The following is a 27,941-nucleotide window of genomic DNA, read 5'->3' on the forward strand; positions in this document are numbered from 1 at the left end:
TCAGGGATGTAGATCCTTGCCATTATGGCACTTTGATGGCATTGGGTGATCTTGCATTCCCAAGCTTGTTTGTACTTGAAGATTGAGAAGTAGAAGACGAGGTGTCCAATCCAGAGCTCCTTGGTTTTATTTATGGATTGTTGAAACAGAGTGGTTTGATCAAATTGCTTGAGGAAGCGCAAGCGATGTCAGGAATGGTGATAAAAGATATTTTATTGCCATTATTGATAGTCACCTGAGTCACCTGTTTGGAGCGGTCCATAAGTTTTGTTGAAGGGAAGATATGGAAGACTCTTAAATGACTCTCATAGTAAGAAGTCTCACAAAACTAGAATTAATACGGTGGAGTCTTACAAGAGTCTCACAGGAGGTCTCATAGAAGATTATTAGTTTAAAGGTGTTTTAGTTATGTTAGTATTCTATTTATATTGAGTTGTTTAATTATGCGAGGACTTATCTTTAAGTGTTAGACTTTGGGTGTAATTAGGACAAGGGTACTTTAATTGTAATTGGACTGTATTACTTTCCTTTATTATAAATATGGGCTCATGTACTCATATTACATCAAGTCAATGAAGTTTTCCTCTTTTCTAGAAATTCAACATGGTATCTGAGCAAGTTCTGTGAGTTGACTCGATCAACCCACAAAGATAATATGATCCTCTTCTGATTGATCTATCATCTCTAGTAGTTCAGGTTCGTATTTATCTTTTTTTCTCTTTTTAGTTCTAATACCTATTGTTTTCATGGCATTCGCATGTCCATACTGAGTTTTTCATATTGCAAATTATATATTGACAGAAAGATATTCGAGTCTACTTTCCAACGCAAAATGAAATTTGGCAATAGAATTTTTCTACATAGAGAAATCGATATTTGAAGTAGCAAAAGTCAGACTGTAAGAGAGGTTCGAGCAACAACAGAAAGCTTCAAATTTCGAGCCAAATTACAAATTCCTGAAATATATCAGTTTCTTTATCTCAAAATAAGTATATTTTATGAAGAGAAGTTATACTTGGATGAAAGGTATTGAAGTCTAGTTTCAAAAGGAGAAATATTTATGTCAATCTGATCTATTTTTAAGGAGATGTTTGCATTACAGTCGGGAAGCGTCAAGATACAAAATGAAGAGAATCAAGAGATCATAAAAGATCCAAGAACGAATATTTTTATGTCAAATTAGATATCAAATTAAAGATATTTGAGTCTAGTTTCTTTATCAACAAACCATTTGAGATTTTGAGCTTTATTTTTTGAGATATTGATATCAAAAGTATCAAAGGTCAGTTATGCTAAAAATCTTTTCCTTTTCCTATTTTCTCTCCTATTATCTCTCTAGGCATTGACGTGATTTGAGTTTCCTTTTCTCCTAAAATCCAAGATTTTTAGCCAAATTTGTCTTTTAATTAGAAAGTTTTGGTCCAACTTGCTCACACCATGATGTGCTCATTCAAGATATGCAATATCTTGCATCAATGTTGTTTTCAAGTTTTGTGTTTTTGTTACTTGTTTGTATATCTTCCGCATAGTTAATTACGAAAAATTGTGATCACCCCAAAAAAAAAAGTTATACTTGGTCAATTTTATTAAGTTCTACCATTATAGTTTCCTCAAGTTTTCCAAAAAAAATAAAAGGTCACTTTGAAAGTATGAGTGTTGCATAGTCGCCTCCTTCCGGTTAAAGTTGTTTTCCTCATGTATTTCTTCAATTTATCATCTTATGTTTTTATCACTTCAGAGTAATGCATAGATCCACTACCTAACAAGTATATGAGTGTGCCCAACATCTAGCTTTTTAATTCTTCACCTAAGAGGTGATTTGTGTTTGAGCTACCTTTAAAAAGTGTGTAGTCTTTTTTTTAGCCCTAAAGTTAGGCTAGTTTTCCGTTTTTATAATTGAGTGGAGTGTATTTCAGACTATAACCGTTTTGACTGGTGTATGGAGTTTTGTCATACGGCTAGGAGTGATTTTCTTCTCCCATATTGTGTTTTGTCCAAGTAGGGTCTCTATTTCCTTTTTATCCCCAGCTTGAGGGGCAGAAGTAGAAGAAATACAAGAAATAGGTATTTTGTTATATGCTGTGGTAATTTTATGTCACCAAAATATTCAAGAAAGGGGAAGCACAAATGATGAAGTTTTTGCATCTATAAAGAATTTTTGTGGCAAAGAAAATTGAAGACCAATAATTCTTTCCATTGCAAGCTGAAGTTATGAACTCCAACTTGAGGGAGAGTATTGAAGAGAAGATATGGAAGACTCTTACATGACTCTCATAGAGCCAAAATTAATATGGTGGAGTCCTACAAGAGTCTCACAAAAGGAGGTCTCACAGAAGAGTCAGTTTAAAGGTGTTATAGTTATATTAGTCTTTTTTTTATGTTAAGTTGTTTAATTATGTTAGGACTTATCTTTAACTATTAGACTTTGCATGTAATTGGGACAAGGGTACTTTAATTGTAATTGGATTTTATTACTTTCCTCTATTATAAATAGGGGCTCATGTACTCATATTTCAACAAGTCAATGAAGTTTTCCTCTTTCCAAAAATTCAACAAGTTTTTTGATTGATAAGGTGGTGTCTACATATCTGAAAGAGAGGTCTTTGTGCTGGTATTTTGGCAAACCACTGTGTTGGCGTTTTTTCTCCACTTTCCTTCAAACGAGTTGCTAGTCATCATATTTTGTTGTTGATTTGGTGGTCTCCAAGTAGTTGGGTCTAAGCCTCTCATTCATTCCTTGTGATGTTGGTTCCTTGTATCAAAGTTGTTGAGCAAGGTCGCTTTGGTTCTTTGCCATTTTTGATTTGTTTGCCGTGACCGTCAGGAAAGATTTTCTTGCTCCTTTTTTTAGGCTCATGGTCCCTCTCACTTGATTCGTCCTTACTCTTCTCTCCACTTCCATGTCCTCTTCCCCTTTAGTTCTTTGTTAGTCTCCCGCTTTCCTTTTGTGCTCTCTCTCTTCAAGGGTAGGTCTCCCTACAAGAAGTCATGAGTTAGCTGCCACAAAATTTTTCATCAAGGACTTCTATTCCATTAGTTGATCACCCTCATGTATAATCTCCAGATCCTTATGAGTAGGGTTGGCTTCGAACCGAGCCGGCTCGCGAGCGGCTCGAGTTCGGCTCGGTGCCGGCTCGGTTCGATTCGTTATCTCTCGAGCTTGACCTCCGAAATTGGCTCGTTTAAATTAACGAGCCGAGCCCGACCGAAGCCAGGTTCGGTTTGTCGGCTCGCGAGCCGGCTCGAGGTGAGTTGGGATCGGGAGCGGGAGCGTGAGCGAGAGCAAGGGGGGGAATTTTTTTCCTCCCCTCGTCACCGCCAAGCCCCTCCCTTCGGCTGTTGTCGCCGCCTCTACCACCGTCGACAGCTGCTCGCCGGCCGCCTCTGTGGCCGTCCGTTCGATTTCTTACTCTCCTCGCCGTCGGCACTGTTTCCGACGCTGCCGCTTTTGTCACCGCCACCTTCGTCGCAGCCGTCATCCCCGACGACAGGTCCTCCCCAGCGCCGTAACCCCCTTCCCTCCGTGTCGTCTCGGCGTAAAACCAGAACCAGTAAGTTCAGGGGAGAAATAATATCCCCCCTCCCCCACGCGAAGACGATTTCACACGTGCGAGATCATAAAGTAAAAAAAAAAAAGAACTTTTTCCTTAAACTCTCCTTCCTCATAGCTCTTGAAAAAATTAAAAATATATTTTATAGAAAAAAGTTTCTATGAACTATTAGTGTTTCATGTTTTTTTTAAACATTTTTCTAATTGAAAATTCTTATTAAAAATCATATAATTTTCTAAGTAAGATTTTCCTACCAAGATAAGGTAGAAAACTGTATAGAAAATTTTTGAATAAGTATTTAATAGTTGATGTTGTAATACTTTTAGCATGAAGCAATTTTCATTGCAATTTTGTGTTTGACATTTTATTTGATTAAAAATTTATTGATAAGTATAATAATATATTAGATTGATTATTAATTTTTATTTATTTCCTTAGAAGAGGCAATAAAAGGTCCATTTGACTTTCCTAAAAAAATTTAAAATATTTCTTGTAATTTTCTAATAAGTGACTAATAGTAATAGGATTTTATTTAACGATTTTTTTGGGAATATGTATCATAGGAAAATATTTCTAGTTTTTCCTAGAATATAAATTTTCATCTAGGGGCACTAAGGAGGCCATAGTAAATATATGGCCAGATTCAAAAATTACAAAACAAGCTAGACAACAATTGGAGTAAAAAAGATTAATATTGGTGCATTTTAATCCATGATTAAAATTCAATCCTGAACCTCCCATATCATTCTTTTTTTTTTAAATGTATGCATAATTTTATATATAATTTATTTGAAGTCACCCCTATGTGAGAGATCATAAACAAGGAAAAAAAAAACTCGTCCCTTCCTCATGGCTCTTGAAGAAATTGAAAAGATATTTTAGTAGAAATATGTTTCTAGAGACTATTAGGGTTTTTTTTCAATAAATGTTGAAAAGACATTTTTAGTAGAAATATAGGGACCATTAGTGGCTCATGTTTTTTGAAAATATTTTTCTAATTATAAATTCTTGTTAAAAAATCATATAATTTTCTAAGTAAGATTTTCTTGCCAAGATGGGCTAGAAAACCGTATAGAAAATTTTTGAATAACTATTTGACAGTTGATGATATAATACTTTTAGCATGAGGCAATTTTCATAGCAATTTTGTGTTTGACATTTTATTTGATTAAAAATTTATCGATAAGTATAGTTAATATATTAGATTAATTATTAATTTTTATTTATTTCCTTAGAAAAGGCAATAAGAGGTCCATTTAATTTTCCTAAAAAAAATTTAAAATATTTCTTGTAATTTTCTAGTAAGTCTCTAATAGTAATAGGATTTTATTTAAAGGATTTATAGTTGTTATTTTGGTGATTGTAAATTGATAGTGATATTTCATTTAATTTTGTTGTGTTTGATTATTGTATGGAGTTTCTTCATAATGTTATGCAATGTATGGAGTGTTTAGACTATTTTATGGAGTGTATAAAAAATTTCATGGAGTGTTTATGGAATGTATAGACAATTTTATGGAGTGTTTGTGGAGTCTTTAAACTATTTTATGGTGTATAAACAATTTCGTGGAGTTTTTATGGCATGTATAGACAATTTAATGGAGTGTTTAAGGAGTGTTTATGCAGGTATTATGTATATAGATTATGCCCAATTTTAAGTTGAGGTCATGCCCAATTTTATATAAGTATTATATACATAGATTATGCTCAATTTTAAGTAGAGGTCATGCCCAATCTTATATATGTATTATATATATAGGTTATGCCCAATTTTATGTAGAGGTCATGCCCAATTTTATGTAAAATATATGCATAATTTTATATACAATTTATTTTATATATATTTTTTGAAAAGTTTTAAATATATGTTGAAGCTCGAGCTCAGCTCGAACTCAGTTAAAATTTTTGGGCTCGAGCTCGATAACAATTTTAGGCTCGAGACGAGGTTCTGCTCGAAGCTCGTCTTAAAATATTTAAATCGAGCTCGGCTTGAACATAGGCAGGTTCGGGCTCGGCTCGGCTCGATGCCACCCCTACTTATGAGGTGAGTAACCCTAGATCTTCTCTTGTATGTTTGGTCCTCATTTTGATAATAACCTATAGCTCTTCTCTAGGGTATGAGATCTTGCACTCAACCATCTTCAATCTTCCACTATCAAATTTTATGTCTTCTCATTGGTGGCCTACAATTTGTGACACCTTTTTTACAACCCTCATATTTATATCAATTCATTCAAGACGGAGGGTAGATATGGAAGAAGAGATGACAACCTTATATGAAAATCAGAGATGGAAGTTGGTCTCTCCTCCTGTTTACGAAAAAACTATGGGATGTAAGTGGGTGTTCACAGTTAAACACAATGCAATTGGCAATATTGCAAGACTGGTTGAAAAAGGGTTATACCCAATGTTATAGTATTGATTATGAGGGAACATTCTCTCCAGTGGCCAAACTTTATTTTGTATGTATTCTTATTTCACTTGTTGTAAGTTCTTTGTGGGCCCTTCATTAGCTTGATGTCAAGAATGGTTTGGAGACTTACACAAAGAAGTATACATGGATCACCCACTTGGTTTTGTGATTGAAAGGAAGTTGGTATGCTAACTGCAAAATCCTTGTATGAGTTAAAACAATCACTTAGAATATAGTTTGACATATTTAATAAAGTAATTATTCTATTTGGTTTCGTTGGGTGAGTTGTGGATCACTCTGTTTTGGTGAAGCATACAAACAAGGGAGTGATACTTATGGCAGTGTATGTAGAAGACATTATTTTGATAGGAAGTGATCTAGATGAAGTTTAGTAAGCGAAAGATGGGCTATGTAGAAAATTTTGGAATTTCAGACAAAAGATTTGGAGTTACTTAAAAAAATGTTTTTTTGGAATTGAGGTGCAACAGTCCCATGTATGGAATTATTTTGACTTAGGAGAGTGCTTGATTACTTAAAGAGACAACTATGCTGGGATGTTGGCTTATGGACACTCCAATGGACACTAATGTGAAATTATGTGTCCATTTAGGAGAGGATATGTTGGAAGGTTTCAGAGATTGGTAGGCAAGTTAATTTATCTCATTGTAATTAGACTTGACATTTCCTTTGCTATGAGTATTGTTAGTCAATATATGCAGACCTCAAGTCTCGCATTGGCAAGCTTTGGAAAAGATATTTCAATATTTGAAGAAATCTCCTAGACAAGGTCTCTTTTACAAATGCCTTGGACATGTTAACATAGAGGGTTTTTCAGATGCTGATTGGGTTAGCTCACCAGATAATAGGATATCTATCTTGGGCTATTTTACTTTAATTAGGTTAGTCTAGTAACATGGAGAAGTAAGAAGCAAAATACGGTTGCCCCATCTAGTATAGTGGCAAAATAGAGGGCGATGACAAACGCTGTAAGTGAAATTTTAGGGGTAAAGTCTCCTCTTTGAACTTGGATTTCATAAAGACACTCTATTGTGACAATTAAGCAGCCATACATATTACCTTAATTCCAGTTTTCATGAAAGGATAAAGCATATTGAGATTGATTGTTACTTCATCCGAAAAATATTACAAGCTGGAATTATATGACTTGCTGATATCTTTACTAAGGCAATTGTAGCAAGACTACTTCATTTTGCTTGTTCTAAGTTTTGTGTCTATGAAGTTTATGCACTAGTTTGAGGGGGTGTTGAAGAAAGTTAGTGAGGTTAAGTTGTAATTAATTTTATATTTCAGCCTTTGTTTATTCTACTTATTCCAGCTCATGTGAAGGGGCGATCTTGTGACCTTTTACTTAGTGAAAATTATAAATAAAAGTCAAAGGGAGAAGGGGTAGTTCAAACCCTAATCCTTTTCTTTCCTCTTAGTCTCTCTTTCCTCGTTCCAGCTGTCTTCTTCTTCTTATCTCTCCCAACACTTCTCCGTCTCTTCTTCTTCTTCCTCTTCTTCCACACATTCATCTCAGGAAGCTCTCAAAGGTTGATTAATGGAATCCTAAAATCTAACAACTAGGAGCAGAGAAGAAAGTGAGGAAGAAGTTGAAGCATTAGAGTCACTGGAGGTAGAGATCAAGTCTTCGGAGGAACCCATGAGAGAACGGAAGAAAATTTTCTACTCAAGTCTCGTAGGACCCAGTGCTTTGATACCATGAAAGGTTTTAGGCCAAGATGATCTTTACAATATCTGACGATAACATATTTATCACAAATTGCTAAAGGTTACAAGTATTTACACCAACAGAATTGCAGCAAGCACAATTGCTGGACTTCAGTAACATAATGAAAATACAAAGTAGTAAAACTGAAATATAAGATGTGTGTATTCTATCTATTGAAATATTGTAGATTCTGTAGCTTGTAGGCATTAAAGCTAACATGCTATTGTAGATTGGGATTTTGCTCATATGTCCACATAGGGGTCTTTCAAGTGCGAGGCTTTGGGTTCCAAGTCTCACCAGGGAAAGTGGTGTAGTATGCCTGCGTAATCAACTGTCAAAAAATAATATCCTGCTATTGGCACCTTTCTTTTTGTTGTTGTTAATGGAAGAGTTCATTCCTGATATTTGAAATTTTCATATTAACAAAACATATGTGGTTTGATTTTTATCATTTTAAGCTTTGTAATGACTTGTGGCAAACTGAAACCTTATTCCTGGACTCCTTGCTAGATATGATTCTGAGGATTATATATTCAGCCATATTCATCAACAACTATTTCCAGGTTTGCAACCAAAGCATAAACTTTATCCATCTCAATAAATCTTGGCCTCCTCGTAACTAAAGGGAGCCATTTAAAAACGAGTCCAGCACAGGTTGAATCAGCCTGACTTCAAGTTTGAGTGAATAGGTCTTTCATTTGAGATTAGCATTTTGTTCACTTGTTTTGGGTTCTTTGTAGGATTGCCCTTCTTTTTCGTTCCGCCGTTGCCTCCCATCTGGTTGGTGGGTTCTCTTTCTTTCTGGAGCCGCAACGCTAATTTCTGAGAGAGTATTTCTAGATCGGGGGGACACCTTCTGGCTGACTTTCATTGTTCACCTTTCCATTGGCCTGACTTGCTTTTCAATTTCCTTCATTATAATGTAAGTGTTTCTTGTATTTTCTTATCTTATTTATACCAGACTGTAAACTTCCGTGGTCTTCTTCTGCATGGCTGCTGACTTTTCTCTTTTGCTTTCTGACAATAGATATCGTTATGAAAAATCTTTCATCAAGAAAATCATTCGTTTCCAAGACCATAATGATTGAGATAAAGTGGCTTTTAAATCTGCTAGTGAATTTGAAGGTATTTTTGTGCCTCCCATATATGTAGATAGCACAAGTTTAAGAAACATTTATTGATAAATTGGTTTTCATGGTTCCAATTGTAGGTTTACTTCACCTGTTTGCATGCAAGGGACTAGCTTTGGAGCTAAAAAGTTAATTTACTTGTCAGGAAGTGTGAGAAAAAGGTACTACCTTCTGAGGCTTTGAGGAATGTCAGGTTCTAGATTTCATTCTCTGGAATTGGTTAATGTATAAGTTCCCCAAGTATATTGATTGTGCATTTGTGTGATAGCTCTAATTTTCTTTTTCCTTACCTTTAGTAGAATAAGCAGAATCTGGTAAAGTTACTCCCACGACTGAACACTAACTTTTGCGAAGTCATCGTCCCTAACTATTTGGATCTAAAATTTTGGATATTATCCAAAAATGATATCAAACGAAACTTTAGTTGGATATCCAATAAGATATGAGACAATGAAGAGAAAGGTCTGAACCTGGAAATCTCAAAGCCTCAACAGTCGGCGTTGCCTTTTAAATTTCATGTTTCCTCTCTCATTTAGGGATTATGGCATTTGAATATCTCTACTGTTTTCTGAATCAAACCCAGAATCTATTCTTCTTCTTCCTTTCTTCCTTCAACTGTAGTTGGCCGAGCAAGCTCGGAGATCTGTACGGTTGTCTTTGTTCATACCGAATCAGGCAAAGGTTCTTTCTTTCTCCCTCTGGTTATTCTCATCACCTTTGTCATTGGAATGTAACCTGTTTTATTTATTTATTTATTGAAATAATAATTTTTATTCCAGATTTTTGGAATCGGATCTGAATCAGTATAATAATTCGAATTTAATCAAATGCTTAACTAGCAAGATGCATTCATGGTAGTGTTTTCAACAGCAAAAAGGTCAAAAGGGGTTTGTTGGCTCATATCCTGTGGGCTAACAGGTGGGTATTTCCGAAAATCGAGATGTTTTGAGCTCTCTTGAAAGCCCGATATTTCTTAGGCAGTACACTCAAAAAAGGAAAAATATATGGTTAATTAGTGTAATTTTTTGTCAGGGGATTCTAAAGGTGGCTTCATAATGGACAATTTTCATCTAGACTTAGGTTCTAAAAAACTTCTTTTGTTTTTTTTTGCACGAACAAGAATATGTTTGGAGCTTTGGACAAACTAAGAATGTCAAGAAAAGATAGGAGAATTTAAAAGATTTGCTAAAAGGTAAGATTGAAAATTTGTACTTGGAAATCTCTTGAATGCTTAGGTTTATTAACAAATATTTAATGAACGCCAAGGGACGAGTTTGAGTCCTTTATAAGTTTCTTGAAGTGCAAAAACCTTCTTTGATGGATTGACTAATCATGCCTCTTCATTGATCAATTAGATGACCCCCAACTACTATTTTTGATGTTCATATGGCCTTATGATTAATCAAACTTTATGCATTGGCCTAGGAGGATTCTAGCTGATTGATCATGTTTTATAAGTTTTGCCTACAATATTCTATATGATCGATCATGCTTAGAGAAGTTAACCCATCATGCTTTATAAATTTCAACATACTATATGATCAATCATACCTATAGGGGTTAATCGATTATGCCTTATAGAGGTTGATTAAAGTAAAAACTAAATGAATTAAAAGTTTCAAAACATTTGAATAAATTTTGAAACCATGGTTTTGGAAAGAGTATGCAACTTTTATGCTCCAAAATATATGCATACCTAAGATTTGGAATCTTGATGACTATACTCTTTACATAGCTATGAGTTTTTGAGTTTTTCCTATTTTACACAAACTCTTTTAAGTCTTCAATTCTTCTTCCTCCTCTAAGGTGCTTCTTCACTATGACATGAGTCTTCATTTTAACCAAGGTCTCGTATCAGATTTGTTAGCTCTTCCTCATTGACCTTGTTCTTGAGTCAGTTGAAGGAAATGCATTTGAAATATTATGAATTACAAATTTATCAACTTTTCTAACTTGATTTTTGTTATCGTCAAAATTAGGAAATTAATCAACCTAGGTCAATAATTGCTCCCTTTTTATGATGACAAAACCTATCTTGTGAAAAATGAAAATTTCACCCCGAATTGAGGAATATGCACTAGTGAGTTTTAAATTCTCCCTAGAATCTGAATTGGCATAGAAGATTTCGTTCATTTGACCGCAAGAATCTTTGATCACATTCGATATGGACTGAGGGTGACTATCCTCAAGCTCCATAGGCCAAATCTCCTTAATATATGGGTGGGGTGTCTAGGGGTGTGTTGAGTTCACTTATGCTCATTGAATTAAACTATGGCTCTTGTCCTTCTTTTTTGACAAACTTCAAATTTTCATAAAATACCTTAACAAGATTTGTAAAAATTTTCTTTCTCCATCTTGAGAATCGTCTCGCATAGGGCAAAGATGTTATTTACCATATCTAGGTTGATCGATTACCCCAAGCATGGTCGATTAAATCGTATAAAGGTTGATAGAGCAATCATCAATGCTCTTTAAGCATTGAGCAGTCAAGGTTTTATTGAATTTTCAAATGTGATATTTTTATTCTTTTCAAGTTTTAAATTAAGTCTTAGTAGAGATATCTTTCATTTTCCCGGTTCTTGATCTTGCTAGGCGTAGGAGGGTTGCTCATTCCTAACTCGTTACTACCGTATATTTTAAATATTCATTACTTGATTTTCAATTGGAACACAATTAATCTTAATTATTTTGGTCTGAACTAGCTCTCGAATAAAATGATGTCTAATTTTAATGTAATTTGACTTGAGTGGTTCATTGGATTCTTACTTAGGCTAATAACTCTCATGTCATCACAATAGATAGGTATTTTAATTTAATTCAAATCATAGTCTTCCAATTGTTGTTTCGTCCACAAGAGTTGTGCACAACAACTCCCCAACAACTATCTATTCAGCTACGGAGGTAGATAAAACCAAGAGACTGGCGTATTACCCAGCACTAGACAACTACCCACTAGTACTACTCTTTGTATCAATCTCACATCCGACAAAATGAGGATTAGAGTACCCATTTAAATCTATAACTGAAATATTTGAAGACCAAATAACTAAGTTAGGTGTTTGAAGCAAATATCAAAAGATTCTTTTTCCAGTCACTAGGTGTGATTCTCTAGAATCAGTTATTGAAAACATTATATCCAATGTGATTCTCTTGAATCAGATTGGAATCTACCACATAGATAAATTGAAAACATTATATCCAGTGCAATTCTCTAGAATTGGATTGGAATCTACCACATAGATAAATTAAAAACATTATATCCAATCTACTAGTTGTCAAGTAAAGTAGAGACCCTATGATACTTCTTGATGAACTTGTGGGTATGCTAATTAGTTTTAGGTTTTTAACATTAAATTTCTGAAGTAATCCTTTTAGTTTCCACTTTTAGGCACTTGAAGTCCTAGGAAAAATATGAGTTCACCTATGAAATTCATCTCAAATTCATTTTGCTTTACTTTAGCAAATTCTTCATATAGGGAGGTGTTAGTGGAGCCAAATATGATGTTATTCACATAAATTTTGAAAATAATCAAGTTTTTTGTCACGAGTCTTAGTAAATAATGTCTTATCCCCACTTATCCCCACCACATTTCTTGTAACCATTTTTTTCAAATAATTTCACCAAGTCTCTTATACCAAGCTCTAGGAGCTCGCTTCCAGCTCTATAAAGCTTTGCACAATTTCTAAACATAGTTTAGCTTGTTAATGTCTTCAAATCCTTCGCTAAACCTTGGCAACTAGCCTAACTTTGTGCCTCACAAGTCTATTTAACTCATCAACTCAATATAAAAAACACATTTTGTACCTATGACTTGTTGGTTTTGGGGTGTAGTGACTAGAGGCAAACTTGATTCCTTTAAAATTGTTTTTTTTTTTTTTTGTATTATCATAATCCAAAAATCATCTTTTTTGTTTTGGCAAAAAAATTGGTTTCTAATTGAAAAACAAAGACACTATTTGCCTTATGTTCATGAGCTACTTTTTTTACTTTCCATGTTACCCATTGGGTAACTAATGATTTGTTTTGAGAGGTCATGAACCATGAACTTCCCTCTAGGTAGTTTTTCTTGGTTATCCAAGTTTTGTCGGCTTCCCTCAAGATTTGGGTCTTAAGATTTTATATCCCTTAAATTATGGTGTCATTATGACATCTTCCAATTCAGAGCCACAACACAGAAATTTCATGTTGTGGATTGCAGATGGAGAGCTAAGGGGATGTAAAGAGAATAAAACATATGCATAGAAGCTCAAACCATATGTTTTAAGTCATCCTGGAAAAAAGCACATTGCAAGTGTTCAAAAACATTCACATATCTGAGACTGATTATGAAAACCAGTAAAACATAAGATAGCTTTCAGGCTACCTATATTAAATGAGTTATATGAAAAGGTGTCAAACATATGCTTGCTTTTTATAGTGCATGAACCCCCAATTAGTCCATAGCAACTGGACAACTAGCTCCAGTCCCTTGTAAAGATGGTGAACAGTTTAATTTCCAAACTTAACAAAAAATAAGAGATAGCATCTTATAATAACTAAGAAAACCAGCTATAGTAAGAAAGTGTAAAATCTGTAGCACATAAATTAAGTTTATGCAAAACAGGCAACCAATTTATGGAGACCACCTCTGACAGTAAGAGTTGTACAAGTTTCTTTAGGAACATAACTTTACCTCAAACATTTTACCTTAGTCTACATTCACGAAGATCATGTTTGACCATCAAAGCAAACTTCAAGGCCCTTGCCTCCAGCAACAACCATGGAGCACTGAAATCCACATCCTTCAAGCTCAGTGATCACTTTATCAACAATTGCATCTGCTAGTACTGGTTTATTGTCAAGGAACCATAGAAGTTGGAAAGAATTTAAAACTGTGGAAAAAAGTTGGATTCTGCATAAAAACCATTAGTGTCCCTGGTTCGAACAAGAAAAGTTAGAAATAGATATAAATATAGATATAAATGTAGATGGACAATAGGTAGATAAATAAATAGATAGATAGATAGGTAGATAGATAGATAGATAGAATAGGAGGGCTGATCAAATACGAAAGGCCTTTTGGTGCGAAACGCTATCTCAGCCATCCGATTGTGATCACCGGCTATCTCAGTCATCCGACCATGATGGGACGGCTGAGATAGCCTTTTTGCACCAAATGACTTTTCGTTTTGGATCAGCCGTGGATAGAATAGATAGATAAACATACATAAATATATAGACAAAAAGATATAGTAAATACAATAATAACACAAACACACACACACACACACACACAGAAAAGTAACCAAAAAACAGAAAAGAACAATAATGGATACATGTTGGCAATAATGTCAAAACACAACCTCCACCTCCAGCTCCAGTTAACTTGGAAGGTAACTTGTACTTCAAAGTGGTTCTAAGAACGGTTTCAATAGAAGCATGGCTGACTCCCATGCACTGCAGTAAACCTTGATTCATTTCCATCAGCTCTTGTATCTTCTCCTCCTTTTCAGTGACGGAGAGATCATCAGTAGCAGGAGACTGGATAATTGTAGATAATTCTTTGCTAATAGAATCTACAGCAGAAAACACAGAAGCCATGGCACCTGGATACCTTAAGGCTCTCTCCGAAACACCAGCAACTAATGCTTTCGTGTTCCTCCCAACTTTTGTGTTAGTAATCAGCATCCTCAAAGGAGCACTACATTTAATTTGGGTCAATTTACCCGACTGAAACATGATCATGTTGCCTGTTAAACAATACTTTGTAGTCATCTTCAAATTCTAAACGTATGATTCTACCCGCTGCCCAGAATGTTTTCAAAGAAAACCGGCTTATTGAGAAAAAGAGTGTACATACCAAACGTGCTCACAGTATTGTCAATTCCAGAGGGCTTTCTGTGGATCACCTTTTCACCTTCAAAAGCCCATCTATTCACCAATTCAAGTTCATCAATACCAGGGGTTAACCAGCCGTGCTGGTTAGAGTCTAAGCATAATGAACCTGAGGAAGCAAGCAGAGCTGCTGATAGTGAAACACAAAATGCAGCAGAGGAACCCAGACCCGAGCCCAACGGAAGATCAGAAGTGACAACAACTATGGCAGGCTTAAAACTGAGAAGAAGTAAAATCAAGATCATAAAATCAATATCGTATAGAGTGACAAAATTTCACCATAAAACTGGAAAAACAAAAACGAAGAGAATAAACTTCCTCATTTTTGTACCCCCGGATTGCAGTATGTAAACATAGGAATGCAAAGACTCCTGCAGCAAGCCCAATTTTAGCCTCTGGAATAGTCTGTTCCTCAACTAGAACGGCAACTGATTTCAAGGTTTCTGACGAGAAAGATGAAGGGGAAGTATGCAATTCAGGAAGTATCTCCTTCAATCGTTCAATTGACCAAGAAAAGACTAACCCCAAATCTTTAAGTTGAAGTTCCAATAAACCATCAAAATTATCTGTAGGCAAAAAGAATCAACCAGCAATAAAACAAACAAATAAAGATCAGTATAAAAACGACAGCTACAAGAACAGAATGTATATGACAGATGAGAGGTCCTTACAGTCATTATATTGATGAAATCTCCAAAAGAAAAATAAGAACACATCAAATACATTTAATATTATTTAACTAAAGTAACATAAAACTGGCTTAGTTTCAACAAACAGCTAAAGATGGCAAAACAAAGCAAAACAAGAGAAAGAGGTATCATTTCTTTAAACAAACGGGGCCTGTTCCAGTTTTCCTGACTACAGAACCGTCCTTTCTCACTAAAACTTACATCGATTAAGAAGACAAAATAGTCGAATGTCTTCTATATCCATCAAAAAGGGTATTATGATCCAGAATAGTGATACGCTTGGCTCTTTCGCCATCCCAAAAGCTTGGGGGTTAATAAATCAAACTGGAAATTACATTGCGTCCAATGACGGAATTGGCTATTTCCGGATGATCCTCAATGAATCAAGCAAACCAACTAAGAGCAAAATCATGTTAATCTTTTAGGAGAAAACATATCGGACGCTTCAGAAAGAGTGTCACGGAACTATCCGTGGGTATCTAGAATGGGACATGGGAAAAAGAAAATTAAAAGGAACAGCTCAAATTCTGCAGGAGAAAGAAGGATAACGACTTCAGAAATCAAAACACACAGCTTTTAGATATAATCGTACCACTACTACCAACATGAGACAAACGAAGAAAGCAACCAGAAATTTTAAGAAAGCAATCAAAACATTCAAGGAGACACAAGTTGAGCTTGAATGGATTTAAACCTGCGACCCTTGACATCCGAACAGAAACTTCAGTACATAAATCAATGGAGGCAGCCACGGCCGTTGATCCATGAACAACCGCGTGTTCTCCTGAAAGTATAATTTTCCCAGGCGCTCGAGCACGAACCTCCATTGCCCTCTCTCTCTCTCTCTCTTAATCTCAGACCCAATATACGACGAACCCTAAAGCGGTATTTCTACTTTTCGAATAGATTTTGCTCATTGGACATTAGACAAAATCTCGGAGCCAGCGACAGAGAAGAAGATGTACCCACGGCAAATGCGACAAATGCGGCGATGCGTAATTAGTCGATTGGCTGTCCATTGCTGACTTTACATTAGCAGGAAAGAGATGGCAAACATTCGTGGGCACAAACTGTTGAATCTACCTTCTACGGTGGCTAATGAGCGTCTTTTTGTTTTTTTAGTACCTGAAATGAACCCTCTCTCTGATGTAACTAGCCGGAAAATCTCGAAACGAGCAAAATGGTAATTCAAGGATTCTCTTTTCTAAAAAAAGCAAAGCAGAAAAGATGTCGTCTCACGTGGGGCGAATCGGAGCCATGTCTGCAAAGGCAACCGGATCTCCGTTTTGACCCATCCCTTCCGATCTTTCTGGACTCTGCAGTAAGCAATCTAGCACCTGTTGGCAGCTAATTGTAATATGAACCATGCGATCGACCGCCTGCCTGAAAATCTCTCTTGTTTTCTGCTCTTCCGTTTGCCATTTAATTCTGTCGTCTCTTTAGCGGAGGAATCCGAGACCGTAGCTGCGGCCTGCGAGCAATCTTGCATCCGAATTCTACAATAAGACTTACGGATTTCATTCCCTATCAGCCACCGAGTGGATCCATCCCGTAGAAATGTTTGTGATCAATGATAGAATTCAAATATGAACCACAAAAGAATAAGGACGTAGCTCATCTCCATTAACCCTCGTGGCATTCTTCCATTTCCATAAGATCCATGTATAGTGGAAGCAAATACTGAATTCCAAAAAAATTAGGCTCTATGCTAGGCCCCAATCCTCTTGGCATTAGGTCTACATAGTTCCACAAAATAACCATCAAGCTTACACCAAATTGATTTCAGATTTCTTATATCGAGCTAGTGATAATTATTTTCCAAGGTGATCATTATCCCATTGGTCAAATTTCTCAAGCTCATGAATTTTCAAAATCTCAAGTATAAAACCTTGAGCTTGGAGACACTATTGTTGATCACTGAGTAATTGATGCCCTTAAGAATCTCAGTCAATATTGGGGCACTATAATCGTGAATTTTTCATTTTCAAAATTATGTGGCTCATTGATTTGCACATACAAATCGCCTATTATAGAAGAAGAAACATAGATTTTGATAGAGAAAGATTGTGGAGTTTGAAGTCTGTGTTTTTTTCTTCAATGTTCACTCTAGTTCATGTAGGAACAGTCTAACCCACACAGAACAAACCAATGTATGTTAAATTGACTTGTTGATCCCTTTAAAATCTACAACTCAAGCACTTCAAGCTAATAAGAAATTTTAAATTACTTTCACATAACTTGGGTTGGAGACATGTTTGAAATTCGTGGAGATCAAGTGATCTTAGGTACCCAAATTTGTTCAAGTCCCACAACTCTTATGTTTAAAGTCAAGTTTAGTCATAACTTGGGTGAGTATACTGAACTAGAGTCATAACACTTCGAAATCATTTGTTTAAGTTCAAACGATTACAGGCGGACTATATTTTAAAATTAAATATTACATTGAGATGGTTTGTGTGCATCCCCCAACTTGCAAAACTATTCCCATATATGCATTGAGCCCAGATTTTGAAATCAAGTCATCTTGAGTTGCATACGCTTTCAAATCAAGTCATTGAGGATTATTGTATGTTGTTGATCACATTGAATATATACTTAAGAGATGTGTGCCTATTTGGTTGAAGTTAGATTGTTAATTTAGCTTATTGGGAGGTAAATTACATTTGGCTACATTGTAAGCAAGTAATCCTAGCAATTTAGGTCAAGCTTTTAGTAGGCAAGACCTTTCACACCCCATAAAAATTGAGAAAGTTGTGGTTGAGGAGAAGAAGTTTGAAAATTGATTTTCTTGTTGTTTAAACCATTCGACCTCAGTGTAGGCATGCAATGTTGCAAATCCCTTTTGTGGGCCTAGGCTGGTGTGCCTAGTGAACTGTTGAAAATCCCTATATGAGTTTAGGCTTGTATAGCCTTGAGTTGTTGAAAAATTCCCTTGTATCTAGACTATTGTACCCAATTGATTGCTATAAACCAAAGTCAGGGTGTACTATTGTAAATTGGTCGAGTGGTCAATTGAGTGACATAAGTCCTTCTGTGGGTAGTATTTGAATTGACCTTAAAGGCAACTTACTATAAATACCATATGACAATCCAAACTTAGTGAAACCTTGATATACTTGGGGTACTTGAACCATCTAATTGCTTCCGTCTATGCTCTAATTATTTTGCATAACTAAAATTATTAGGTGAACCTTACACTTTTATTAATTGAAATGATAAATGCACACACAAAAGGATTAACGAAAAGAAGTTAAAAATAGCAACAAAAGTGAACAACCCATTCACCTCCCCTCTTACCCTTCTCCTTTTTGTTATAGTAAAGAGGAAGCATGAAAAGAGATGCTCCCTCCTCACCTTTGCACCAAGGCATGAAGAGAAGGGGATAGGGAAAGGGCAATTCAGCCAGCCCCTCATTGCTAGAGAGCAAGTGAGAAGAGAGCACCTTAACCCCCTCCTCTCTCTTTTATGCTTGAAGAGAAGTAGGAGAGATAGTTCCCGTCCTTTCCTAATAAGTTGCTAATGTTAAGTTGTGGAGTCTAATCAACGCCTTACGCTGAGTCGGTACACATATCATCAGAGAAGGGAATAGGGAAAGGGCAATTCAGCCAGCCCCTCATTGCTAGAGAGCAAGGAGGTGTTCATCCTCTTTGTACAACCAAAGTGAGAGTAGTGCACCCTAACCTCCCTCCTCTCTCTTTTATGCTTAAAGAGAAGTAGGAGAGATAGTTCCCGTCCTTTCCCAATAAGTTGCTAATGTTAAGTTGTGGAGTCTAATCAACGCCTTATGCTGAGTCGGTACACATATCATCAAAGAAGGATCTCGAGTTGAGGCCCAAGAGAGGTTAGAGAAAAACACTTGTAAGTGTGCGTGATTTCTCTTGTAAACTATTTCATCTTCATAGTGGATTACTACGGCGGAGATAGACAAGATGTAGTCTCACCTTGAGGCGAACCTATATAAATCTTATTGTATTTTTCGTACTTGCCTTTTTTATATTCTTTTGCGATTATTATTATTATTATTGTTCTCGTTAGTTTGGAATTAAGGCGTCTAATTTCTCACAGGTGGTATTAGAGCTTTGGTTCGTGATTAAGAGCAATAGTTGACGGAGTAGGATCGACACTTGGAATTAACAAGTTTGATGGTATGGATTTTACGTTTTGGAGGATGCAGATCAAAGATTATTTGTACAGTTAAAAGTTGCACTTACCACTTCTAGATATGAAACCAAAAGGTATGAAAGATGATGGGTTGAATCTCCTTGATACATAGGTGTTGGGAGTCGTCTGGTTAACACTGTCGAAGAACATCACTCACAACGTGGTGTCGGAGAAAACCACAATGGGGGTGATGAAGATTTTGTTGGATATGTATGAGAAGCTTTCCGCAAATAATAAGGTACATCTCATGAAAAAACTCTTCAATTTAAAGATGACAAAAAAATACATCAATGGCAACGCATTTGAATGAGTTCAACATGATTGTCAATCAATTGACCTCCGTTTAAATTAAATTTGATGATGAGGTTCGTGCCTTAACTCTTTTGGTGTCTTTGACAAATTGTTGGGAGCCTATGAGGGTTGCGGTTAGCAACTCTGTATGCAATGGGAAGTTGATCTTTAATGATGTTTGGGATACCATTCTTGGAGAGGAAGTTCGTAGAAAAGACTCTGGAGAATTGTCGACATCTAATTCTGCCCTAAATGTCAATACTAGAGGTAGAAACTTTGAGAGGAATTCCAACAAGGGCAACAGTAGACAGAAGTCAAGGAATGGAAGAAGCAAGTCCAAATTCGGAAGGAATTTGGAATGCTAGAATTGTGACAAGTCTGGTCACATAAAGAAGAATTGCAAAGCAGCGAAGATGGATGAACAGAAAACTGATGCTGCAAATGCGGTGACTGAAGAAGTACAAGATATTTTACTCTTGTCAGTTAATATCCCTATTGATTCTTGGGTGTTAGATTCAGGAGTTTCTTTTCACACCACCTCACACCGTGAGATCATGGAGAATTATGTTGCTGGAGATCACGGGAAGGTGTATCTTACTGATGGAGAACCTTTGGATATTGTTAGTATTGGTAATGTCAGTTTGAGGATGTCAAATGGGCCAGTGTGGAAAATTTACAAGGTGAGACACATACCAAAACTGATGTGTAATATGATCTTAGTAGGTCAGCTTGATGATGAATGTCATAATGTGACTTTTAATGGTGTTATCTGGAATGTCACTAAGGGAACCATGGTTGTTGCATGAGGAGTTAAAATTGAAACTCGTTACAACACTTCCAGTTACAAAGACAAGGTTGCAGTTGTTGATGTTGTTACTAGTTTTCATTTGTGGCATTGTAGGCTCAGTCACATGAGTGAGAAGGGAATAAAAGTGCTTCAATCCAAAGGGAAGCTATCAGGGTTGAAAACTGTAAACAACAGTTTGTGTGAGGGTTGTATTTTTGGCTAGCCGAAAAGGATTAACTTTTCTAAGGCTGGAAAGGAGCAAAAGACAACAAAATTGGAGTTGGTTGACATTGATGTGTGGGGGCCTTCAACTGTTACCTCCCTTAGTGGTTCAAATTACTATGTGAAATTTATTGATGATGCAAGCAAAAACATATGAGTTTATTTCCTGAAAAAGAAATCTAATGTTTTTTATACATTCAAGAGATGGAGAGCAATGGTTGAGAATGAGACATATTTGAAGGTGAAGTGTTTGCAGCTAGATAATGGAGGAGAATACATAGATGGTTGAGCGGGATTGCCAAAGATGTTTTGGTCTGAAGTATTACCACCACTACCTATTTGATCAACAAAGGTCTCTCAACACCATTGGATTGCAAAATACTAACAGAGGTCTGGAGCGGCAAAGAGGTAAACCTTTCTTTCTTGAAAATGTTTCGTTGTGTTTCTTATATTCAGATTGATTCTGCTTCTAAGATATGATTCTTTATTGGCTATGGTGATACCGAGTTTGGTTATCACTTCTGGGATGACCAAAATCGTAAGGTTATCAAGAGCAAAGACGTGATCTTCAATGAAGGTACCTTATATAAAGACAGGTTGAGAACATGGTCTGAAAGCACAAGCGATGAAGCCAAGAAGTCTAAATTGATTCAGTTAAGAGATCCTCCGGTTATTGAGATGGAGAATATTTCTCAAGAAGAGCAAGAAAACATACCTCCAAAAGTAAATCAGAACATTCCTGTGAAAGAACTCAGGAGATCTACCAGAACTAGCAGAGTACCACAGAGGTACTCCCATGCTCTGAATTATATTTTGTTGACTGATAAAGGTGAACCAAAGAGTTATGAGGAAGTCATGCAAACTGATGAATCAACCAAATAGGAGTTGGCCATGCTGGATGAGATGGTTTCACTGTTATCCAATCAGACATAGTAGTTGACCGAGTTACCAAAAGGGAAGAAGGCCTTGCAGAATAAATGGGTGTACTAAATAAAAGACGAACATGATGGCAACAAGCGATACAAGGCAAGACTGGTGGTAAAGGACTTTCAACAAAAAGAAGAAATTGACTACTCTGAGATTTTCTCTCCAGTAGTGAAATTGACTAATATTAGAACAGTGCATGGACTAGTGGCAAATGAATACTTGCACTTAGAGTAGTTGGATGTAAAGACAACCTTTCTTCATGGTGATTTGGGGGAAGAAATTTACATGATGCTACCACAGGGTTTCAAAGCACAGGGAAATGAGAAAATGATGTGCAAACTTCAAAAAACTTGTATTAAACATACTCCAAGACAATGATATAAGAAGTTTGAAATCTTCATGAGTAGTATTGGTTTCTTGAGGTGTCAGGTAGATTATTGTTGTCATGTGGAGAAGTTTGATGACTCCTACATCATTCTATTGTTATATGTTGATAACATGTTGATTGCATGTGCTTGCAAACAAGAAATAGATAAGTTAAAAAGGGAGTTGCCCAAGAAGTTTACAATGAAGGATTTGGGTATTGCAAAACAAATTCTTGGGATGAGGATTACTATGGATATTGATGTCTTGAAACTGTCACAAGAAGAATATGTGAGGAAGGTGCTGAGCAGATTCAATATGAATGATGCAAAACCAATGAAAACTCCTTTGGCTACTCACTTCTACAAAGCAGAAGAGAGCCTACATGGTTAATGTGCCATATGCCTCTACTATTGGCAGTCTCATGTATGTTATGGTGTACACTAGACCAGACATAGTTCATGCAGTGGGAGTTGTGAGAAAATATATGAATAATTTGGGTAAATAACATTGGGAAGTAGTGAAGTGGATTCTTAGGTATTTGAGAGGCACTGCGGACTCAACCTTATGTTTAAGAAAGTCAGACTTCGGATTACAGAGTTATGTAGATGTTGTCATGGCTAGAGACATTGATGGCAAGAAGAGTACCACTGGATATATATACACATTGGGTGGTACAACAGTTAGTTGGGTCTCTAAGCTGCATAAGATAGTTATTCTTTCCACTATTGAGGCAGAAAATGTCGTCGTGACTGAAGCCAACAAAAAGATGGTATGACTACAATGTTTCTTGGAAAAATTAGGTCTTAAGTATGTGAAGAATGTGTTATATTGTGACAGTCAGAATGCTATTCATTTAGCAAAGAACCTTGTTTATCATACCAGAACAAAGCACATATAGGTGTGTTATTAGTTCATTAGATATGCTCTGGATGATGAAATCTTAGCACTGGAAAAGATTCAAGGGAGTCAGAATCCAGCTGATATCTTGACAAAGACTTACGATTAAGAAACTAAAGTTATGTGGAACTTTAGTTAGATTTCTCTTTGAGGATTGAAAAGTTTTTGCCACTGCAAATGAGATATTAATGATTGATTAGTCTCCAAGTGGGTGATTGTTAAGTTGTGGAGCTTAATCAACACCTTATGCTAAGTCGGTATACGGATCATCGAAAAAAGGATCTCAAATTGCGACCAAGAGAGGTTAGAGAAAAACATTTGTAAGTGTGTATAATATCTCTTGTAAATTATTTCATCTTCTTAGTGGATCATTGCAAGATATAATCTCAACTTGAGGCGAACTTGTATAAATTTTATTATATTTTTCATACTTACCTTTTTTTTTCTTCGATTATCATTATTTCTCTCGTTAGTTTGAAATTAGGGTGTCTAATTCCTAAGAATTAACCCATCATGCTCTCTATTGCCTATATGGGCTACCCTCTATTTTCCTTTTAATGCAAAATAGAAGGGGAAGGATTTTTTTGTGACCAACATTGTTAGAAAGCGATATGTGGGTCCAAAAGGTGCATTGCTAGGGAAAAATAGAAAAAAAAAAAAAAAGAGGAACAAAAAATCCTTTTCCAGTGCTTAGCACAACAGGAAAATATGATTGAAACTTACTTTCTCTCTTAGTTAATGAATTTTTTGAAAAAAAAAAACATTTTGGAAATGAAAAGAAAAGAAAGAGAAATAAGAGAGAAAATTTTATCATAGTAGAATAAATTCAAACTTAAATTATAGTAATATAATTATTATAATATAAAAAACAAAAGTACGATCTTAAATTGAAATTCATAAAAATACTAAATCATTATATATAATTAAAAATCTATTGACAATATTGATTTTAATTGGTAAATAATATTTTAATACTTATAGATATTTAAGTTTTTAGGCTTACAAATAATTTCAATCATTAAAAATTTTAAAAATTATTAATTTTACTTTTCTTTTCTATTTTCCTTGTGCATCTAAACAAGAGAAATCATATTTCTCCGTTGTTTTTTCTTTTAATTTTCATGGGCATCCAAACAAGGGAAAAAAACTTCTTTTTTTTCTTTTCTCTTTCTCTTCTTTTTTAATTTCTTTTCTTTTCTCTTCACTTTTTGTGCTCCAAACACAACCTAAAAGAAAACTATTGTGTCACTAGAAAAATAAAAAAGTATGTTACTAAAAAAACACTAGAAATATGTCACTAGAAAAAAGAGTAGCTTGTCCAGGTAATAATATTAACTGGAAAAACAAAGGGCGTGTTACAACTTGGCTAATTCAGTTGGGTTTTCCAGTTTAGCCAGCAAACCTCCTGAGCCACTCTCCCCATGTGATGCACCAAAACACACCCTTCCTTCTCTATTTTGGCAACTGAGATGAGGAGTCACTACCTTCCTGCTGCCAAAAAAAATTAAACATATATTAGAAGCAAATACTCCAATAGTTAGTCAACAAGTAAGTATTAGACCTACTTCACATGGAAGATGTGCCTGTAAGAATTAAAAGCTAGCAAATTTGTGCAGACCCACCACATCAGAATCCTCGCACCAATGTGCCACAGATTTCTTCAGGTTAAGGTTACTATCCTTGGTACATTCTGTTATCATTTCTGAATTCAAATATGGTTATTATCACGTATTACCAAACAAAACAAAAGAATAAACTAATATATTTTCAAATAGCCTAGTCCCAAAAATCTAATGCATAGGTGACAGTATATATAAAACTAACTGATTTTCCATTAATAATGTACTAATTTAATTCATTTTCTATAGTGATATGTCATTAACCAAAAACATGCAACCGAGAGAAAGAGATATGCCTCTTCCAACTGTGGTACCGACAAAAAGAAGCTGAAGAAGATAAACAATAAATACTAACACTTCATAGATGCTATATGGCAATGACAAAAGAAGCACAATTCCAACAAAAATTAAACAACTAACATTTAATAATTTCTTATTACTTTGCAATTAGAAAATGGAAGTTCATGAAACAAACTATCTCAGCACGATCTCAAGCAAGACAAAGGTAAAAAAATCAAATTTTGCAAGGGAAGGATTGATCAGAACAGGAATTACCTGACTGGTCCCATCATGACCTTTCAAAACAGTCCCAAGAGAGCTAGAAGCATGGATAAATCTATTTGAAGTAATGTGACAAGCAGTTCTGCTTCCTTTTATAATTGGATTACTGACAAGCTGTTCTTGCTCAAACTTCCCACCATGTGAGAATTCAGAATCCCCTTCATCTCTAGAGAAAGAAGAGTTTAAGCTTATAGTTCTCTTGAAAGCAGGATCTAGGCGCTCAATTATTCGGGTAACACCTGCTGTTACCTCACGATGAACTTCTTTGCTGACCTCCTTAACGGAATTGTTATGTGCCAGGAGTTTCTCCTTCAAACCTTTTGTGCTTTTTGAGATGGACTCCTTGTATCTGTAGTAGATCAAGTTACAAACATAATTGTTCAAACGAACAATAAGTTGCACATGAGAAAAGAAAATCTATTTACCTGGAAGATGCTGCAGATAGTTTACTCTAGAAAGATTCAGAAAATGAGAATAACTCTGAAGCTCGTGATTAGAACAGAAGAGGCAAAACTTACCTATTATCCATTGTTGTCAGACCTAGGGCTAAAAGAAGTCTGACTGCTTCCAGCAATATCAGCTCCAATACTCACATGAGATAAAGGTCCTGATGCTTGAGGCCGCTCAGCCATAGCCACAGGTAACAGAGCCGAGTGAGAATCATCTCCAGTTAATGAAGAATTTTCTGTATCAACAGTTCTTTGTACTTCTTGTATGTAAAAATGATTTGAGGGTGCAGAGAAGACAAATAATTGTGCTTCATCCAATCTAGAAGTTCTATGTCTGCTCCTCGGCCAAATATGATGCACTCCATCTGGCGCAGCAGCTGCAAGATATTGCAGGATACTCTCATCAAAGTCAGCATCTGAGTAAGTTTGAATTGAAGAGCACAACAAACATGGGGAAAATCAGAGTCTTCAAGATGTAGAAGACGAAGTGAAGATGAATTTGAAGTTCTATGTCTTGAGCTTTTTTCAATCTCCACTGCTGCCAGAAGCTCTTGGCTATTGGTAGAAAGCACGAGTGCATTTGATAGAAACAATCAAAGCATGAAACATAACCAACAAAAGATAAGTATACAAATATCATGAACAATTAAAGACAAAGAGAAAAAGAATAAGATTAAATGGAAAGAAGACATACTTCATAAGCCATTTACAGATTACTTTAATCTGTAAACATTCTTTATGAGAGAGAAAAAAATGGTACCTGACAGGATCCTTCAAGACAACAGCCTGCCAACAAATTGGGCACTCTTTAATTCTTTGAGACCTTGAGGGTTTATTCTAGATACAGTTAGAAATGAGTATCAAATAGATGTGAAAGGAACTAACAAGAACGAGAGACTCAGATCACGTTATATCATGTATAGACTGAATCCCACAGTAATTAAGCCTACCAGTCAAGGATGCACTGGAGGTGGTACTTATGTCTGCAGCCAGTAACCAGATACCACCAATCACATCCAAAATCCCGCCAATAGGCAGATTACCAGTTAAAATATCAGATGGTAAAGAGTGTGTATAATTATCTGTATTCACTTACAACAAAATCGAACTCATCATACACATAGTATCGATCAAGTATTTTATCTAATGTGCTGAAGATTCTGAATCATTTCTCTTTCCTGAACTACTTAACAGCTTTAAAAATCATTATCCAATTCCTATTAAAAAATGGCACGAATATGGGTGATTCAAGTGCAGCTTGATTAAGACTTCTCAATTTCCTTCTTCTTGCATAAATAACTACTCTGATTCCTCCAAGTGAACGAGTTCAGTAGAGATAAAAACAGAAAGTAACAGTAGAAGAAAATAATTATGTTGACAAGAATTCGGGACATAGCTTCTTAACTAATTCCCGTCAAACAGAAGCTATAAACTATTCAAGTCCAATGCAAACCAGCTATAAACTATAAGCCTCACTCCATTTTGTTTTTTTTAAAGGATCTTCTTAGTTATCCTTTATTTTATCAGTTACGCTCGACTTTCAAGCTGAATTCAACACAGATGAGATCATCAAAACTAAATCAGATACTGTGCATCAAAGCCAAGCAAAACTCCTTCCACTGTAAATAGTACAAAAAATACAGTACGAAACATAAAACAACCCAAGGACACGAACAGGGATTAATGGTCATACAGTGGCGGAATCATCAAGGGAGAACGGTTCCAGACAAATACTGCAGACACCTTCAACGGCATCATCAGAAGAGGTTAACGAAGTCTCCACCGATGAACGGAAATCTGCCATTTTTCCAAAGCGATAAACAAGAAAAAACCCTATCGAAGAGCGACGATCAATAGCGGAAAAAAAAAGCTTTTATTCTAATCAGAAGTCGAAGTGAAAGGTAGAGAGTGTGTGTGGAAATTGGCAGCAGGTTGGGAGGAGAAGTGAGCGAAAAGTACAGAAAAACCGATTCCTACGGCAGGAAAAATAGGCCGAAATCACTACCGCCAAATTCTCCAAGTAATTCAATTTTTATTAGGAGTCCCACAATAATAATAATATTAATGTCATTTACTTAATTGAAGCCGCCGTCCTGATCGGTGGAGGGTGGAGACTTGAGGCTGAACTGAACGCAAAGCAGCGACTGTTCTGAGTTTCCCGAGTCGGACAGAGACGACTGCACTGCAGCCTTCCGGGTTCAAGTTCCAATCATGAATGGTCGCTTCTCCCGTCTAAATTTATCATCATCTACGTATGTTTTCGTTAACTGT

The 27,941-nt window shown here is 35.8% G+C and overlaps 3 protein-coding genes across 9 annotated transcripts in view; 1 reads left to right on the forward strand and 2 right to left on the reverse strand.

The window, feature by feature from the left end:
• Positions 1 to 9,550, forward strand: part of LOC137959168 (uncharacterized) — a 50,942-nt gene extending 41,392 nt beyond the window's left edge. For all 5 annotated transcript variants that reach the window (XM_068806508.1, XM_068806507.1, XM_068806510.1 and 2 more), the window contains 4 exons: positions 8,207 to 8,259; positions 8,437 to 8,618; positions 8,724 to 8,821; positions 8,907 to 9,550. In XM_068806508.1, coding sequence (XP_068662609.1) covers positions 8,207 to 8,259; positions 8,437 to 8,618; positions 8,724 to 8,784 — 296 coding nt within the window. In that variant the 3' untranslated portion in view covers positions 8,785 to 8,821; positions 8,907 to 9,550. The remainder of the gene's footprint in view (positions 1 to 8,206; positions 8,260 to 8,436; positions 8,619 to 8,723; positions 8,822 to 8,906) is intronic.
• Positions 9,551 to 13,352: 3,802 nt separating this feature from the next.
• On the reverse strand, positions 13,353 to 17,034 carry LOC137959070 (mevalonate kinase-like). The gene is made up of 6 exons (XM_068806353.1): positions 16,630 to 17,034; positions 16,085 to 16,515; positions 15,033 to 15,267; positions 14,667 to 14,920; positions 14,143 to 14,556; positions 13,353 to 13,653 (listed from the first exon to the last, which is right to left on the reverse strand). Exons 2-6 carry the CDS (start codon positions 16,215 to 16,217, stop codon positions 13,535 to 13,537), a joined length of 1,155 nt encoding a protein of 384 aa, XP_068662454.1. The 5' UTR covers positions 16,218 to 16,515; positions 16,630 to 17,034; the 3' UTR covers positions 13,353 to 13,534.
• Positions 17,035 to 24,294: 7,260 nt separating this feature from the next.
• On the reverse strand, positions 24,295 to 27,849 carry LOC137960198 (uncharacterized). Of its 3 annotated transcripts, XM_068807727.1 has the most exons (5): positions 26,621 to 27,849; positions 26,431 to 26,507; positions 25,740 to 26,047; positions 25,216 to 25,570; positions 24,295 to 24,532 (listed from the first exon to the last, which is right to left on the reverse strand). In XM_068807727.1, the coding sequence occupies exons 3-5, from the start codon at positions 25,748 to 25,750 to the stop codon at positions 24,494 to 24,496; spliced, it is 405 nt and encodes a 134-aa protein (XP_068663828.1). In that variant the 5' UTR covers positions 25,751 to 26,047; positions 26,431 to 26,507; positions 26,621 to 27,849; the 3' UTR covers positions 24,295 to 24,493. The 3 variants fall into 3 exon arrangements, with proteins under 3 accessions (XP_068663828.1, XP_068663829.1, XP_068663830.1); XM_068807728.1 differs by having other exon boundaries at positions 24,295 to 24,529; positions 26,431 to 27,849; XM_068807729.1 differs by lacking the exon at positions 24,295 to 24,532 and adding an exon at positions 24,715 to 24,743 and having other exon boundaries at positions 26,431 to 27,849.
• Between the last annotated feature and the right edge of the window lie 92 nt (positions 27,850 to 27,941).

Source organism: Aristolochia californica, unplaced genomic scaffold, assembly GCF_029961685.1.
Source record: "Aristolochia californica isolate CCGP_79_NKW_82.1479 unplaced genomic scaffold, dmAriCali1.0.hap1 SCAF_3, whole genome shotgun sequence".
NCBI lineage: Eukaryota > Viridiplantae > Streptophyta > Magnoliopsida > Piperales > Aristolochiaceae > Aristolochia > Aristolochia californica.